This window comes from Dufourea novaeangliae, unplaced genomic scaffold (genome assembly GCF_001272555.1).
Source record: "Dufourea novaeangliae isolate 0120121106 unplaced genomic scaffold, ASM127255v1 scaffold47, whole genome shotgun sequence".
In the NCBI taxonomy this organism is placed as follows: domain Eukaryota; kingdom Metazoa; phylum Arthropoda; class Insecta; order Hymenoptera; family Halictidae; genus Dufourea; species Dufourea novaeangliae.
In genome coordinates, this window is record NW_015373920.1 from 681336 (window position 1) to 696833 (window position 15498).

The 15498-nt window shown below is 38.5% G+C and overlaps 3 protein-coding genes across 5 annotated transcripts in view; 2 read left to right on the forward strand and 1 right to left on the reverse strand.

Moving 5' to 3' along the window:
* LOC107194481 (protein FAM76A) overlaps nucleotides 1-7878 on the reverse strand; it is a 43188-nt gene extending 35310 nt beyond the window's left edge. The window contains exons 1-7 of one of the 3 annotated variants that reach the window (XM_015584118.1): nucleotides 7514-7878; nucleotides 6984-7048; nucleotides 6686-6899; nucleotides 6473-6609; nucleotides 6064-6307; nucleotides 5741-5978; nucleotides 4861-5044 (exon numbers count right to left, since the gene is read on the reverse strand). In XM_015584118.1, coding sequence (XP_015439604.1) covers nucleotides 5745-5978; nucleotides 6064-6307; nucleotides 6473-6609; nucleotides 6686-6899; nucleotides 6984-7048; nucleotides 7514-7609 — 990 coding nt within the window. In that variant the 5' untranslated portion in view covers nucleotides 7610-7878 and the 3' untranslated portion in view covers nucleotides 4861-5044; nucleotides 5741-5744. Of the gene's footprint in view, nucleotides 1-4860; nucleotides 5045-5498; nucleotides 5542-5740; nucleotides 5979-6063; nucleotides 6308-6472; nucleotides 6610-6685; nucleotides 6900-6983; nucleotides 7049-7513 lie in introns of those variants that run through there. The other 2 variants (XM_015584120.1, XM_015584119.1) reach the window with 2 other exon arrangements.
* Nucleotides 7879-8664: 786 nt separating this feature from the next.
* On the forward strand, nucleotides 8665-9632 carry LOC107194458. Its single transcript, XM_015584081.1, has 3 exons — nucleotides 8665-9127; nucleotides 9200-9307; nucleotides 9389-9632. Exons 1-3 carry the CDS (start codon nucleotides 8787-8789, stop codon nucleotides 9630-9632), a joined length of 693 nt encoding a protein of 230 aa, XP_015439567.1. The 5' UTR covers nucleotides 8665-8786.
* Nucleotides 9633-11915: 2283 nt separating this feature from the next.
* LOC107194467 (exostosin-1) lies at nucleotides 11916-15064 on the forward strand. The gene is made up of 7 exons (XM_015584093.1): nucleotides 11916-12799; nucleotides 12880-13081; nucleotides 13154-13273; nucleotides 13354-13584; nucleotides 13666-13932; nucleotides 14013-14263; nucleotides 14641-15064. The coding sequence occupies exons 1-7, from the start codon at nucleotides 11916-11918 to the stop codon at nucleotides 14819-14821; spliced, it is 2136 nt and encodes a 711-aa protein (XP_015439579.1). The 3' UTR covers nucleotides 14822-15064.
* The last annotated feature ends 434 nt before the right edge of the window (nucleotides 15065-15498 follow it).

Consider the following 15498-nt stretch of genomic DNA (forward strand, 5'->3'; position numbering starts at 1 on the left):
AACGCGGTATCTCTGTGCCGTTTTTCCCTTTTTTCTACTCCGGTATACAAATCGCTAAGCTTCCACGAATACTTCCATCGTCCAGCCAAGCAACCAGCTATTATACGAAACAAAAAAAAAAAAAAAAAAGAAAAGAAACAAAAGCAATCTTTTTTCCCTCGATCGTGACGCGCGCGTTACAGACGTGGAAACGTGATTCAATGGTTTCAATTCAAGGGAACGCGAATATATCCGCGTGCTCCCAACTCCCGAGTCCATATTGCCCGCCGATAACGCGACGTTATTCTTTTCTTCTTCTTCTTATTCGAATTTTTCGTCGCGGTGTCACGGTACCATTTTCTACGCGTTACCAGCTTTTGATCGTGAAAACGCGGCGGATTTCGTCGGCACCCGCCAGCAAGATGCACAGAAAATTCGAGAGAAATGCGCGACGGAACAAAACCGAGCGAGAGAGTGACGCGACGATCGTAGTACGAACAACCAGTGACGACACGACTGCAAACTATACGAGACCTGTACCTGTATATACTAACATTACTATTAATTATTCGATATAATTTAAAAAAGGTAATATAATTCTAAGGAGCTCTAATTTATGAACACCTTTATATATAATTATTATTGTATATGTACATCGTCGTCGGTTTGGCGAGAAAACGGTAGGCTGCGCTCCGCGGTAATACTTTTTTAACCGGGACGAAACCACTTTCAGAAACGTTGGGTAATTTATTACACACACACACACACAGACACACACATACACACACACAGGCGTATTTCGTAGTAACGTTGAAACAAAAGAAGAAAAAAAAGCTTTCGGTGATCGAGTATCTATATATCTATATTTATACACGTTCATATACATAACATATACATATATATATAAATATATATATATATATATTTTTTAGGCGTCCTTTTGTCGTGGAATTTTCGAAACGGAAGCATTGTCTCTTGGTCCACGCGAACGAATCATTTAATTTCCCTTTCACGAACCCTTGAAACGCGCGTCTGTTCTTCTCGTTTCGATCTCGTTCGATGCACACTTTTTTCCGTTTAAACGTCTCGTGATCGCAGATCCAGTGACACGATAAACCGAGAATCCACAATTTTTAATCTGCCACGGCTGATCGTTCTCCGACGACGAAGGAACGTTCTTATCATTCCTCCCGTGTTTATCGCGATCGCGCACAAATTCCCGTCGTGACGTAACGCGATCGCTACAGCCGATTAATTTGCATCGTTAGCAAAATCGGTGAACGCTCTGGAAACGCAGTATTCGAAATGAAGGCATTACATTCGAAATACAGACGAAAACGAAATTTCGTATTTCGTCCGGGAAAGGAGAGGAGGGAGCGAAGACTCGGGCGCAGATCTTCGAATTTGGGAACAAATCGAAAGCGCACACTAACACGGGTAGCACGTCTCACGGGTCGAGAGGAAATTCTCAAAATCATCCGATGAGTGGGAGAATGGGGAGAAAAAATTCTAGTCAAAAAAAAAAAAAACTAACGCACTGTCGCGTCTCGTGGGTAATTTTTTTCGTGTATAATTTAAACAAGATCCGCCCGAGCCTTCACATGAGAAATTCACGGTTCGATGTGTAATGTAAACGATTAGCATGTAAAGAATCTTTCTAAGTGTACATAAGGATCCTTTTAGAAAATTTATCGCAATTCGGCAAAGGATACGATTAGGTTTTTCCCCAGTGAGAGACGATGAAAACGCGAATAGCAATATATGTACCGATCACCAGTCGAAATCGGTTCAGAAAACGGTACGATACACGTTTACTAAAGAAATTTTACTGGAAATATGTGTTTGAACGTATTCCTTTCTTATTCGCATCTTCCATTTGGTTTCGCGCGAGAATTTCGTCGTCCTTCGTACTTCCACTAATTTCTAAGCGCCGAATCGTCGACAGTCCGACAGTCACTGAGAAAGCGCAGCCTACCATTAGATGCGAAACGATAAAAGAAAAAAAAAAAATGATCGTTGTCGATCGGTGATTCACGCGCCTTCCAAGCGGGATTTTTACGGGACGAATCACTGATCGATAATGAGAGCACATTCACGATGTATCGCAGACTGATATACGCACGGTTCATCGATCGTTTACGAGAGGAAGAAAACAAAAAAACAAAAAAAAACATAAGAAACCGTTTTAACCGAAGTTACGCGCATCGCGATTACAGGAGCGGAAAGAAAGAAAAGGGAAAGAAATCAACAATCAAAGAAACAACTCGAAAAACGCGTTCTAGAGAATTCCAGCGTAATTCCGAACTTCCTTGTCTCGAGAGCCTCAGTTTCGAAGAGAACACACACGTCTATCGCGCGCGCTCGCGAGAGCAATAGAAGAAAAAAAAAATAAAGAACGAATCCAAAGGTTCCGCGTCGACTGATCGTATAAAGTAACTTCTACATCCATCGTCTCTATCCGTTTTTAGCCTGGAACGTGACAACTTTTATGGTTCCTGCAAATGTCATGGTGCTCGTCGTAAGATTTCTAATGGAACTGAGAGATGATCGTTTTTATAAGTTCCGTTTCTTCCGTTTCCGCAGTGTTCCCCGTTTTTCCAGCTTTTTCGTGTTTGTTTCTGTTTTTTTATCGGGAAACGATACTTTGGCGTGGCGTTAACATTTTAAGGCAGCTTTAAAACAGAGAGATATGGGTGTTATCATTTCGTATTCCGGCGAATCACTCCGTGTCCGTACTGTACGTAAAATCACGGGAGAAACGAGAAAAAGATTCTCGATGGAGAGAAAAAAATGGCGAGAAATGGAGAAAGTATATAATTCGAAGACGGCGCGATTCGCATGGCCTTTTTACGCTGATATTCCGCGGATACGTTAACAGGCAACGTGGAAGACTCCAGGCATTCTACCGAATGCCTAAGGCCGAACGAGGCGAATCTTTACGCAAATGTATTTACGCTGATCTGTTAGATCTATTCGTCGCTCGTGAGAAAGAGAGAAAGATAGAAAGAGAGGGAAAACGTAAAAAAAAAAAAAACGCGCAGGACGCTATAAACTACCGCGTTAACACAAGGACTGATCGCGTTTCGATTCTACGGTGTGTTAACTTCCGGTAGCGAGTCTAGGCCTGCATATTATATGCACTCGATGCCGCGAAAAACGACACTGGAAACGCGGACCTGCGGGAAAACAGGAAATTCTACGTTTCTTCGAGACAAACCGCAAACGCATTCGTTTTTCTACCAGTTGAATATTATAACATAGATGTACATTCTTAATCGTCGAGTTTAATACTTTCGTGATGCCCGTGATGGTTTTATCGAGAATAAACGACCACTTCCAGACCAATGCACGAAACACGGAACAACCTAATGGACACACCTCGCGAGACGTCCGAAAAAACTATCGCGAAAGTGTTAAACGTCGTATCGATCGACGTCAAGTATATTTTTTTATAACGGTCGAAGTGCAATCTGGAATCGCGGGCGATAGTTTCCAGTGGCGTTTCGTCGATCGTCATTCCGTATATTGCCTCGATTCCCTACCTTGCCTGCATCAAACGCACTATTATAAATATCGAGATGAAGAGTGAAAGAGAGAGAGAGAAAGAAAGAGAGAATGTGTGCGAACGTAAACGAACGCGAGAAAGAAAGAAAGAGAGAGAGAGAAAAAGGGTTACACCTAGCACGTAAGATTTAAACTGCGGAGAAAAGAACAAAAACAAAAAAAAAAAAACAAAGACAGACGGTGTAGTGAAAGAAAGCCGAAAACCAGAGAGAGGATCGTGTAAATACCGCTGAAAAAAACGGAAGAAAGCAAGCGACTAACCGCGTCGACAACAAACAAGAAGCAATATTTAGTTCTTACCATCTCGTAATAATTAAACGATAACTCCAACTCTGTACTGTACACACGTGTGTACGACGCTCGTAACGTATTTAAACGACTATAAATTAAATGTTAATTATCCTTACACTTCGTATATAGTAAAATTGTTACGCATTTATTATCATTACAATTATTGAATAGGTAATGCTCAATTAGCATTTGTTTCTTAAAATAAAGAATAAATATATGGCTGTTGGATATTTATATTGCACAATATCAACTACCTATTATTCGCACCCCCCCCCCCCCCTTAGCGTGTAATACTACGAATTTTGTCCATGCAAATGCTTCCTAAATTCGAACTTACGAACCCGTTAAAGCTCAAATGTTCTCCAGGGACTGGGAAATCCAAAGGATACGTTTTAATTTGGACTGTTAACTAATCTGTTAAACACATCGTGAACGTCTATCCACGCTGTCGCGAAAACGACGATCGGATAGAGAGACGTATCCCTATGGCAGGAAGTATGTCCAAGGATATGTTTCAACTTATAAGGCGTGGTATGTGGTTTTCAACCTTTTATTGTAAATTGATCTACAATCACCATATCCTGGCTCATCGTCGTTTTACATCTTCGTCGTTTATAAATAGGAAAAGAAATGTTACATCAGCACTATTGCTCAATTATCATAGTGTTGTGTATGTTTCGTGTACGTGTCTGCGCATATAACTCTGTTCATTTCTCGCAAACATCAACGTTCGTGATCGTGTCAATTAATTTACGATTTTCTGTCATTTTTGTTTTGTTTTTAAATCACCTGTTTCGTCGGACCGAATGCGTCCCCGAATATCTTATTGTACAATTTATAACGATTACACGTGGCATCTTTGTCGTCGAGGAACGAATTATCCTCTCGCGACCACGTCCAGTCACGGGATCACTCGCGGTTGTGGAAACGAAACGGAACAACGAGAGGGGGTAGGGAAAAGCTACCTAACTTACGAGGGTAAGCACTTTTCCTTTCTTTAACCACTTGTATCGTCATTGCCCCGGATGTAAGAAGTATGCGTAAAATTTTCCGTGCACACGCGCCGAGGATCATATACATATTCCTATATTAATTAGAAAAATAATACAGATTTTGCCTTGTTAATGGAAACAATTAGCTATACGTAATGGAACCACATGATTTATGCGGGTATGGACATTCGAGTACGTTGTCACAGCTAACCAAGTCCCTGAAAACAATTTTAAGAAAAGTCTTTCATCTCCCGGAACAACGGCACGTTTCTACTTTGTTCTCATATTTCTCGTAGGAACGACATTATTTAGAATATGCTCGCGTGTAAACGCAAATGTTCGACGAGAACACACGAATCTCGTAACCAGAACATCGAAGCAACGTTAACAACACTAAGGAAGAGAAAAAAAACTAAAGCGGCCGAATAAAAATGTCACGTAACAAATAGCGTTAAAAGTTCTAATCGCTGTTACCCGTATTCGGTACCTTTCGGACGCGTCGTTTTCATTCACGCGACTTTAAAATATTTAAAACTGACAATAAAACCAGACAATGCGTATCCATATATCGTAAAGTCAATCCGAAAGAAATTGTCTTCGTACGAAAATATTGGATCGAGGTAACGAAAATAATATATTCTTATAGACGTACTTGGAAACGATAGATCACAACTAAAAGCACAAAAAATGGAATTCTTCTCGTAACGTTTGGCTCCTAACGGAAACGAAATATTAAGAGGCCAAGAACGCCGAATCACAAATAAAATACCATTTCAAACGTTAAATTATAGTCAATTGGTACAACATTTTATTATTGTAGGATATGTTGCGTTCACGAATTAAAATGATAAATCTAAAATATTTTCGTCAGGACATCAACCGACGAAGAATAATGAGGATGTGAAATGTCCTACCTTATCAAGGTACAGGACTGTCTGTGCCGCTTCCGCTGTTGGTCCCGGCTTCCGTTTTCGTTGCAGCCACTCTGTCACCACGTTTGGAACTCTTCGATAGGGAGGCAACTTCTTTCAATAAACTAGAGATCTTGTGTTGCATGGTCGATATTTTGGTGTCGTATTCCTTCTCTGTTGCCTTCATCTTGTTTCGTAATTCCGTTTCTGACGTGAAATTTTTTGCTTTCAGATCAGTAATCTGTGAACAAAGACGATGTCCCTCGACCGTTGACAATTTGCTCCCAGAGATTTTGAAAGTGCTTCGAAAAAAATGGGACATTTACCTGTCTATCCTTAGCAAGTAATTGTCCATCCTTAATAGAGATTTGCTTCTGAAGAAGGGCTATTTTCTCTTTTAGTTGCGTCACTGCGACCACATGATCCGAACTGTTTGGATCGTGTGGATCGTGTACACCTACCATTCTCGCTGCTTTCACCGGCGTAGGGCCATTTGTGTCGACAATCTCTGACTGAGGCGGTAACTTCGTTACGTCTACTCTATGTGGTCTCTTATTATGACCTTTCATTCTGAAGCAAAATTAACAAAATAACTACAGGGTCGGCACAAGCTGTGCACACGTGAAAACGTTACCCGAATTGTTTTAGATGGAAGTAACACTGAAATTGTGATCAACACAATTAAAACTACTAAGCACAAAGTTACCTTGTGACATTACGTATTTGAATAATTACTTTTGTTCTTTGTGCTTTGCTGCCCGCTGTTGTGCCAGTTTCAAATGTGCCCTCCTTTCTGCATCCGACTGTTTTGTTTTCGCCAATGCTCGTTTGTAAGACAATGTACACAGCCAACATAACAATTTTCCATCAACCTTGTACAAAACACGATGTAGTCAGTATCAATAGAAGAGGCCACAAAAGATCATTGGATTATCATTATTCGTATACCTTCTTATCTTCATCTTGTCTGTCAAAGGCACACTTTTGTTTGCATTGTTCACAAGTAACCGGTGGTCCATAACGTTTCTCAGAATTGGTACACCGTTGACATTTGCTGCCAATAAATGCAGCTATGGTATTGCAATATTCACAGGCCGATGGTTTACCATAAGATTTCACATTTTGCTCACATTTTTTACATATAGTGCTTGTATTACCCTTTCTATAAGACAGAGAGCAAAGTTGTTTAATATAATCAGAGTGAACCAGTAGTTTTGAATACAAAGCAATATTTATGGGTGCTTACATTGTTTGTTGAAATTCTGACCTACAATATGTACATTTCACCACTGGATATGCACCTCTGCACTCCTAAATAAGCAACATAATATAGTGAAAGTTTCCGAAGAAGAAAAACATATAAGTAGATAAATTTCAGTGTTCGCACATTGTCTGTGGTATCGTATAAAACACAAATAATGTAAGGAGAAGTTGAAAAATAGCGTTTCAAAGTAATATTAAATTTCTAAACAAAAGCGATCGTAATTAACGATACTTATTTCACTCTTCAAAACAAGCATCACGTAGAATCGGATCTGAAAATTTGACCGTGAAAAAGTGTGCTCGTGTATGATAATAAATAAGATGACTAATTTACTTTCTAGAGTTTCAATCGTTACGGAACAGCATCGATTGTACGCGGAACGCGCGTTTCAATTGAAAATTCTATTATTAGACCTGTGTCTCGCGAGAACGAGAAGCGACGCTCGAAAGGAATCTGTCGCAACTCGGAACAGAATTCGGGGGAGAAAAGCAGGAAAACCCGAAAAACGATACCTTGCACAATTGCTGTCCCGGGGAAAGTTCCTCAAACGGATGCCTCGAAAAACATCTGGAACACGCGAAGAGTGCTTGCACGTTGTTCGCGCTCATCGTCGCGCGTCGATTCGTGCTTGCCCTCGGTACGCCAAAAAACCGTACGTCACCGACGATAAATACCGATTCGTGACGACAACGGCGGATCGTGTCGACGTTTTGCTTTTCACTGCTGATTGAGGAACAAAAAGAAACGGAAAATTTGACGGTAACGGCACTCACAATAACGGCTCCTTACATGTTTTAAGACGTTTTCCGCATTCGCCGCGATTGTTTTGCGTACATAACCGCGTCACCACACTCGTTTGCTGCACCGGTTGTTGATTTTAGACGGCCATCTGTGCCTTCTTACGAGAGAAACGTTTTCACCAGGTTCGCGACAACGACCAGATGTCGCTCCTATCTGCGTCAAGCACCTCGGTGGATATGCCACAAACCAATCGAAATTTTTCTAACCATATAAAAAAAATCTGTGTAATAAAAATCTGTGTTTCAATTACGTTTTTGATACGTATTACTCACTTATATGTAATAATATAGAATAAAAATATACTATCAGTCCGATATTTGAAAATATGCATGCGTTCGTTGTCATTGTTAAACTGTTGTAATAACAATGGAATAATAAAATAATTTACTCAAATGTACATAATAATACATATACATATCCATAAAAACAATATTAAACGCAATAACTTTTTTGTACGCGAAGAAAAACTAATATAGGTCCGTCGGGATTAGAACCCAAGACGTTCACGACCATGGTTCCTTCTTAGATTTAGCGTAGTTCACAAATTCACCGTTCTCATAACGTAGAGGGCAGCAGAAGATCCCTGACTTTTTACACTATCGGTATTTCAGAATATGAGACACGAAGTCCCATAAGATGATAGGTCTATCCTATACCTAGTCGGTGCTAAAACTTCTGGGCTGAATGGATTTTATCCAAACGAGTTTCCGTTCATTGGCGTACGAATCGAATGTCCCTAGATAAACTACGCTCCGCACATGTACTGTAGTACCACCGTAACTAGCCTACACCACTTTTTCCCCTAGCGGTGCAGAGTTTGCTCGTGAAGGTACAATACACAGTTTTTTAAACGTACCAGTACCATCAATATAAACATAACCACAAACCGCATCAACGTGTATCATTGCAATAAACATGTTCGATCTTTCTTTTAAGTACTGAACGTGACTATTTTAAAGAAGAAATTAGGTTAACAATCCAAAGATGCGTTGTGCGAAGAAAATATATCGGAGGCGAAAAGAAAAGGAGAGAGCTTTATACGTTCGTTTGCCGCACGTGATACGAGAAGAAGAAGATGTGGCTAAGTTATTCACCGGTGACTTCAAAGTAAATCTTCCTCGACAGTCTAGTAGACATTGCTATGTGATATTTGCGGATACCGAGGACCAATTGAAAAACTTAAAAGCTGTGAAGAACACACGGATTGATGGTAAACGTGTGATTGTAGCACCTGCGATTATAAAGCCCAAAAACAATAAGCCAAAAGGATTTAAAAAGAAGGTTGTTATACCTCCAGTAAAGGAAGATCCAAGAGTGACAAAGACGTAAGTATTCCTTGTGATTTTATTATTGTTATTGGTTTTTTAAGTGTATTAAAAATTGTTCACCTTATACAGACTATTTGTGGCAAATATCAAATGTGGAACCAAAACCCAAGACCTAAAGGGAGCTATTCCTGGATGTGTGTCCATTAGATTGTTAAAACCATATTCACAAAAGTGCAGGTATTTCTTATTCTACCATTGTATTATTCTTCAAATATATTATCAACAAGAGTTTATAAAACTTTAAAATTATATATTCAGGGGTGCAATGGTTAAAATGGAAAGTGCTCAGGTAGCATCAGAATATTTGTCAAAGATAAGAGACTGGCCAGTTGTCGAAGGACACAAATTAAGATTAAACCCAGATACTAGAAGAAGAATAAGAAATCGAAAATCTAATGCTCCATTAAAAATTTATGACGGAGAAACAGAAATACCAAAAGAACCGAGTAAAAGAGGAAAAAGTGAAGTTTTAGATCATATTGTACTTGAAAATAAAGTGTAAATGTTATTGTTCTATTAAAATTTTTTTTGCATATATGTAGTAATCATTGCATACCTTACATTAATTATGTATAATCTTCTGAAGGAGTTTACAAATGAAAGTGGCATGAATTTGCATGCTAGTTCATCATAGATCTATTATTAGTGTGAGACTGCTATGAATGCTAGGATTATATTATCATTCTTATTCAGCAATACGATGGTCTGATTTCCTGAATAGTACCCTGTTTTACTTGAAATAACAGTCAATCTATTTGAAGTGCTGCAGGAAAGATATTAACATTAAAGAATCATTAAATACAAGGAGAAGAACTCACGATATGTCATTAGAAATAATTGTTACACATTTGCGTCTACTTTTTTTCGAAAGGTTACGCAATATCTGTCATAGATAAGTGCAAAATCTATATTGAAAAATGTTTATCTGCAGAAAGTATGCACTGATGACACATACTTAGAAAAACGGTCGGATGATCAACGATCAAGGTGAAGTCTCCGTGTCTTTATATTAACAGAGTAATAGTCGACGTGAAAACAGTTCGACAATTCACTCGAGTGAGTAAAGTAGTGCGAAGAGCGTTTTCGTAGAATAAGATATAGCAAAGAGCAGAGGAATATTAAGTTTCACAGACGAAGCAAAGTGACATCGAATTTCAACAGTTCCAGACATACGCGATTTCAGTGAATCTGTAAAAGTTTATGTGTAAAACGTGCGCTTGATTTGATGTTGTTCAGTGAACACGCTAATTCAACAACCATTGTTTAACATCCAATTAAATAAAAAATTCAGGAAAGTAATCTGTTTATAAAATGTTTAAGTTATTAAAAATGTTGCTCAGCGAGAAGACTGTGGTCATGAAAGATTAAGATTTCTTTCATTGTTGTTTCCTTGACGTACAATGCTCCGGTAATAAAATATTGCAGAGTAAGTTTCTTATTATAAAAAATATATCCCGTTTAATGTGGAAACAAACATTCGCATGAAGTTTTACATCTTTTTATCAATACATGTTGTACGTAATATAATAACATATATATATACTCAGTTGGACGCACGTTAGCCTTGCGTTAACCTGCGTGACTACTTTATAGAGTATTGATTTGCAATAAAAAAATACGTGCTTTTAATAAATTTAATCGAAGCGGGAGAAGCGGCTATAGAGCTTTATTGGTTCACCGCTAGGTAGCAGAATAACCTTGATCGACACTTTTGTTTAGATTTGCAGAAGTATAGTTCACGGTGTTTGATACACGCACACGCGCATACACAAACTTGAACCGTTTCTCGAGTTCTCAGCATGAAGTAACCAATAAGCGATTTGCCAGTCTAATCGTTCCAACGTCATTGCATAACTCGCGTTGCTTTTTAAACCAATTATTTAATGCGCTGCGTGCAATGATTTTGCACTTGGAGGCGTTTACCGATCGATGTCACGCGTGTGTAATGACGCCGACCGAAAATGTGTATGGGCGTAATAACGCCGGCGAGTTCTGCGAATTGGATGTACATCAGAACTAACCTAACGAAAAAAGGCTATTCACTGTGTGGTTCTAACCAGGAGAATATATCGTCCTGAATAAGTATGAACCATTATTCGTCGCCGATTCATCCAACTTCGATTTTAACACGTACGACGTTGTCGCGTCATTTGTACGACGTCCGTGATAATTCACGTATAGGTTAACTTTCTCGACAGGCGTCCATCGACCGTTTACAATCTGTCATTTCGATTCGACATTTTGTAAATCGTAATATAATTGTATAAACAGAAATACAGAAGTGATGTTTCTGTGGATGTAGCACGTTTCTTGCCATGTATTTTATAATGAACAGACCTCTTGACACGTTCCTGTTGATAACTAATATCGAATCATTCGAATTCGAAGGTAACTAAACACGCGTTTCATTTATCTGCTATTTTATCATTGCTACTTTTGTAAGTAGGCCGTGTAAATGTTATTTATTATAAAAAATACGAGTGATATCGTGACTCACACAAAACCGTGAGATAGCAATGTACAAAGTTGCTTTATTAATTTGTCAGATGTGCATGCAAAACAAAGTGTATACGTGTTAACATTCTGTTTTATTTTTATTTTGTTCCAGCAATCTTTAGGGATGAAATCAGTACCATTTTGGAGTGACTCTTGATTTCTGCATAAAAAAAATTGTACAAGGAAGAAATTAATTATAATGCATTTATGATTAAATGCATCTCTTCTGTGTATGAGAAATAATGTTTGGAATTAATGTATATTTGTGCATAACCTGACTGCATTCAAAATGCAAGCCAAGAAGCGCTATTTATTATTATTCGTAACATGCGCGTTTCTTGGTTACTGTTACTTTGGTGGTTATAGGTTAAAAAGTGAAAAGTGGACAGGCAGATCTCAGTTGCCTTACGAGCGATTGCCTTCATATTTAAGTCTAAATGAAGAGTTCTATGACAAGGATTTAAGAACATCAAATGGAAATTCCCTTATGTCTCAACGTACAAAACAATGCCGTATGGAGACTTGTTTTGACTATACCAGATGCAAGCAAGGCTTCACAGTATATGTGTACCCAGTTGAGGATGTGATAAGCCCACTATACCAAAAAATATTAAATGTTATTACGGAATCAAGATATTACACATCAGACCCAACTAGGGCATGTATATTTGTATTAGCTCTTGATACATTGGATAGAGATCCATTGTCAACAGAATTTGTACACAATCTGCCTGCAAAATTAATGCGTTTACCTTACTGGAACAATGGAAGAAATCATTTGATATTTAATTTATATTCTGGTACATGGCCTGATTACGCAGAAGATTCATTGGCTTTTGATTTAGGCTATGCTATGCTTGCAAAAGCTAGCATGTCCATATTTAGACATAGACCAAACTTTGATGTGTCTATACCATTATTTGGAAAACAACATCCAGAACGTGGTGGAGAACAAGGTCAAGCTTTAGAAAATAACTTTCCTAATAATAAAAAATATGTAGCAGCTTTCAAGGGTAAAAGATACGTCCATGGCATAGGATCTGAGACTAGAAATGCTCTCTATCATTTACACAATGGCAAGGACTTGGTCTTTGTCACAACTTGTCGTCATGGCAAAGCATGGAGAGAGTTTCAAGATGAGCACTGTCAACAAGATAATCAGGAATACGATACGTTAGTATTAGTATTTTTAATTACAATTATTTTTTTAATAATTATTCACGAGACAAAAACGAATAATTTGTTTATATCAGGTACGATTATGAGATTTTATTGATGAATGCTACCTTCTGCTTGGTACCACGAGGAAGGAGACTTGGTAGTTTCCGTTTTTTAGAAGCTTTAAGGGCTGGATGCATTCCAGTTATTCTAAGTAATGGCTGGGCGCTTCCTTTTCACGAACGTATTGATTGGACACAAGCTGTTATATTTTCTGACGAAAGACTGTTACTTCAAGTAAGTGATCTCGCGTTGCAACTTGTTATAAAACTGCATAAGAAGCAGAGTACATTAAATTATGTTTTTCAGATTCCAGATATAGTACGGTCTGTGTCCAATGTACAGATACTTAAATTACGGCAGCAGACGCAATTCCTTTGGGAACGATATTTTTCCTCGATTGAAAAAATCGTATTTACAATATTCGAGGTAATTAATTAAAGTAACGAAATGTTTGACGATACATCCGCCTATGCCACTGACTTATAAATCGCAAATTAAACTTTCAGAACATTCGCGAGCGTTTACCATGGGAAGGTACTAGAGAAAAACTTGTTTGGAATACTAGTCCTGGCGCATTAGCGATATTACCGCAATTCGCCGATAGTCAACAAGAACTTCCGTTTTCAAAAAGCAATCCGGGTAACACTTTCACTGCCATCATCTACTCGCAGTTAGGGTCTACTGCCGTACTTTATCGTTTGCTTAAAAGCGTCGCGAAAAGTAAATACCTAGATAGGGTGAGTATACGAGGTAGCCTAATCTGTTCTTTCTCATTTTGTCGTTACAAAGAAATGAAGATTACGTGTTCTATGTTTCAGATTATACTAATGTGGAATTCGGATATTTCACTACCAAGGAGGCCACGTTGGCAAGGGATCAAAGCGTCAATACATGTCATCACGGTCGATGGCATATCTCAACGTTTTTATCCTCATCCGTTAATCAAAACTAGTGCCATATTATCGCTGGACGAAGATGCCACACTCAATACTGACGAGATTGATTTTGCATTTACGGTTTGGAAATCGTTTCCTGATCGAATTGTTGGCTACCCAGCAAGATCACATTATTGGGATGACTCGAAGGTAACTAGAGATTAAATTTTCTTGATACCGTAAGGCTTTTACAGTTTATCATCTCCTTGATGTTACTTTTTGCTTTACAGCGTTCGTGGGGTTACACAAGCAAATGGACAAATGATTATAGCATAATTCTAACTGGTGCCGCTTTTTACCATCGTTATTATAATACGTTATACACCGAATTATTGAGCTCGACTCTTCACAAGACTGTCGAGCAATCGCAAAATTGCGAAGACATACTTATGAATTTTTTAGTAAGTCATGTCACTCGAAGACCACCAATTAAAGTGACGCAACGGAAATTGTATAAAGATACTACAGTGGCTGGAATCAGGTATGTCTCACTTATTTTTAATGTAATCTGCTACGCAGGTGTACATCCGATCCTCCTCAACCAGACAGTTCTTGTGATTTCTTCGATTTACAGTTTCTTGAGCCACTTGTAACTGTGCGTACACTTTTTCGTTTGATTGTTCAATATTCGTTGATGAAATACATTGGTTATCAAATTGTGACATTAATTCGGTTCAATGAATATCACACTATTCGTACTTTGTTTCTTTTCTTTGATTTTTGGAGGATTTTTCACGTGTATTTGGAAAAAATTGGCGTTTTTTTGTATCAGTTCAAATGTATAATTCGTACGTATACCTGCGTAGCGAAATATTGTATCAATTGTTCAACTCTCTGCCTTGACACGGTAATTTTCAGATCCCCTTGGAACGATCCAGACCACTTTATACAACGGCAAACGTGTATGAATACGTTTGTAGCCGTTTTCGGTTACATGCCGTTGTTGCGATCCAATATGAGGCTCGATCCTGTTCTGTTTAAAGACTCTGTAAGCAACTTGCGCAAGAAGTATAGGCAAATTGAATTAGTTAGTAATTAGAATTGTACGAGATACATTATCAGTTACACAGTTTATCTACCCTTGAAACGAGCATCCTATATAGCCTCGGAACATTTTGAAACGATAGCGGCGCAACTTGCTGTTAGAGCCGCGGTTTTGCTCTCACGCGGGCGGCTATTCCAAATATATAGGGAACACTTACATAATTGTAAGTTATAGGCCGCCGTGTTGTCGGTGGTCGTCGGGCAGCGAATCAAGAAGGTCTTTCATTCGCGAGGAATGGCGATACTCTACGCTTTTATGTATTCGCAAATGAATTTTGTACAAAATAATTAATAGGGTATGTCACGATATTGTTCGAATTCGAAAATTGGGTCGAGGCGCGCGTCTTGTCGTGCGATCACCGTAATAAATTGATGTACATACGAATCGTTTCATAGTTATTAATAAAAACGAGCAAAATATATATTAAAAAAAAGAAAGAACGAATAAAAAGGAAAAATTATTTGGCGAGTTCTTCGACTTTTAAAACCGGCCTTTTGAAGCTACGTCAGGTGTTTTAATTATAGTCAATGAATTGCTCGAAACCAAATTTACCAAATGCTTGTCTCTCTCGTTGAAACGGATATTTTATACAAGCCTCAGGGATGGTATCTACTGGCGTGAAGATCGGAACGCAATGCGCGCGATCCTGGACTGCCTCTGAGAGCTTTCGA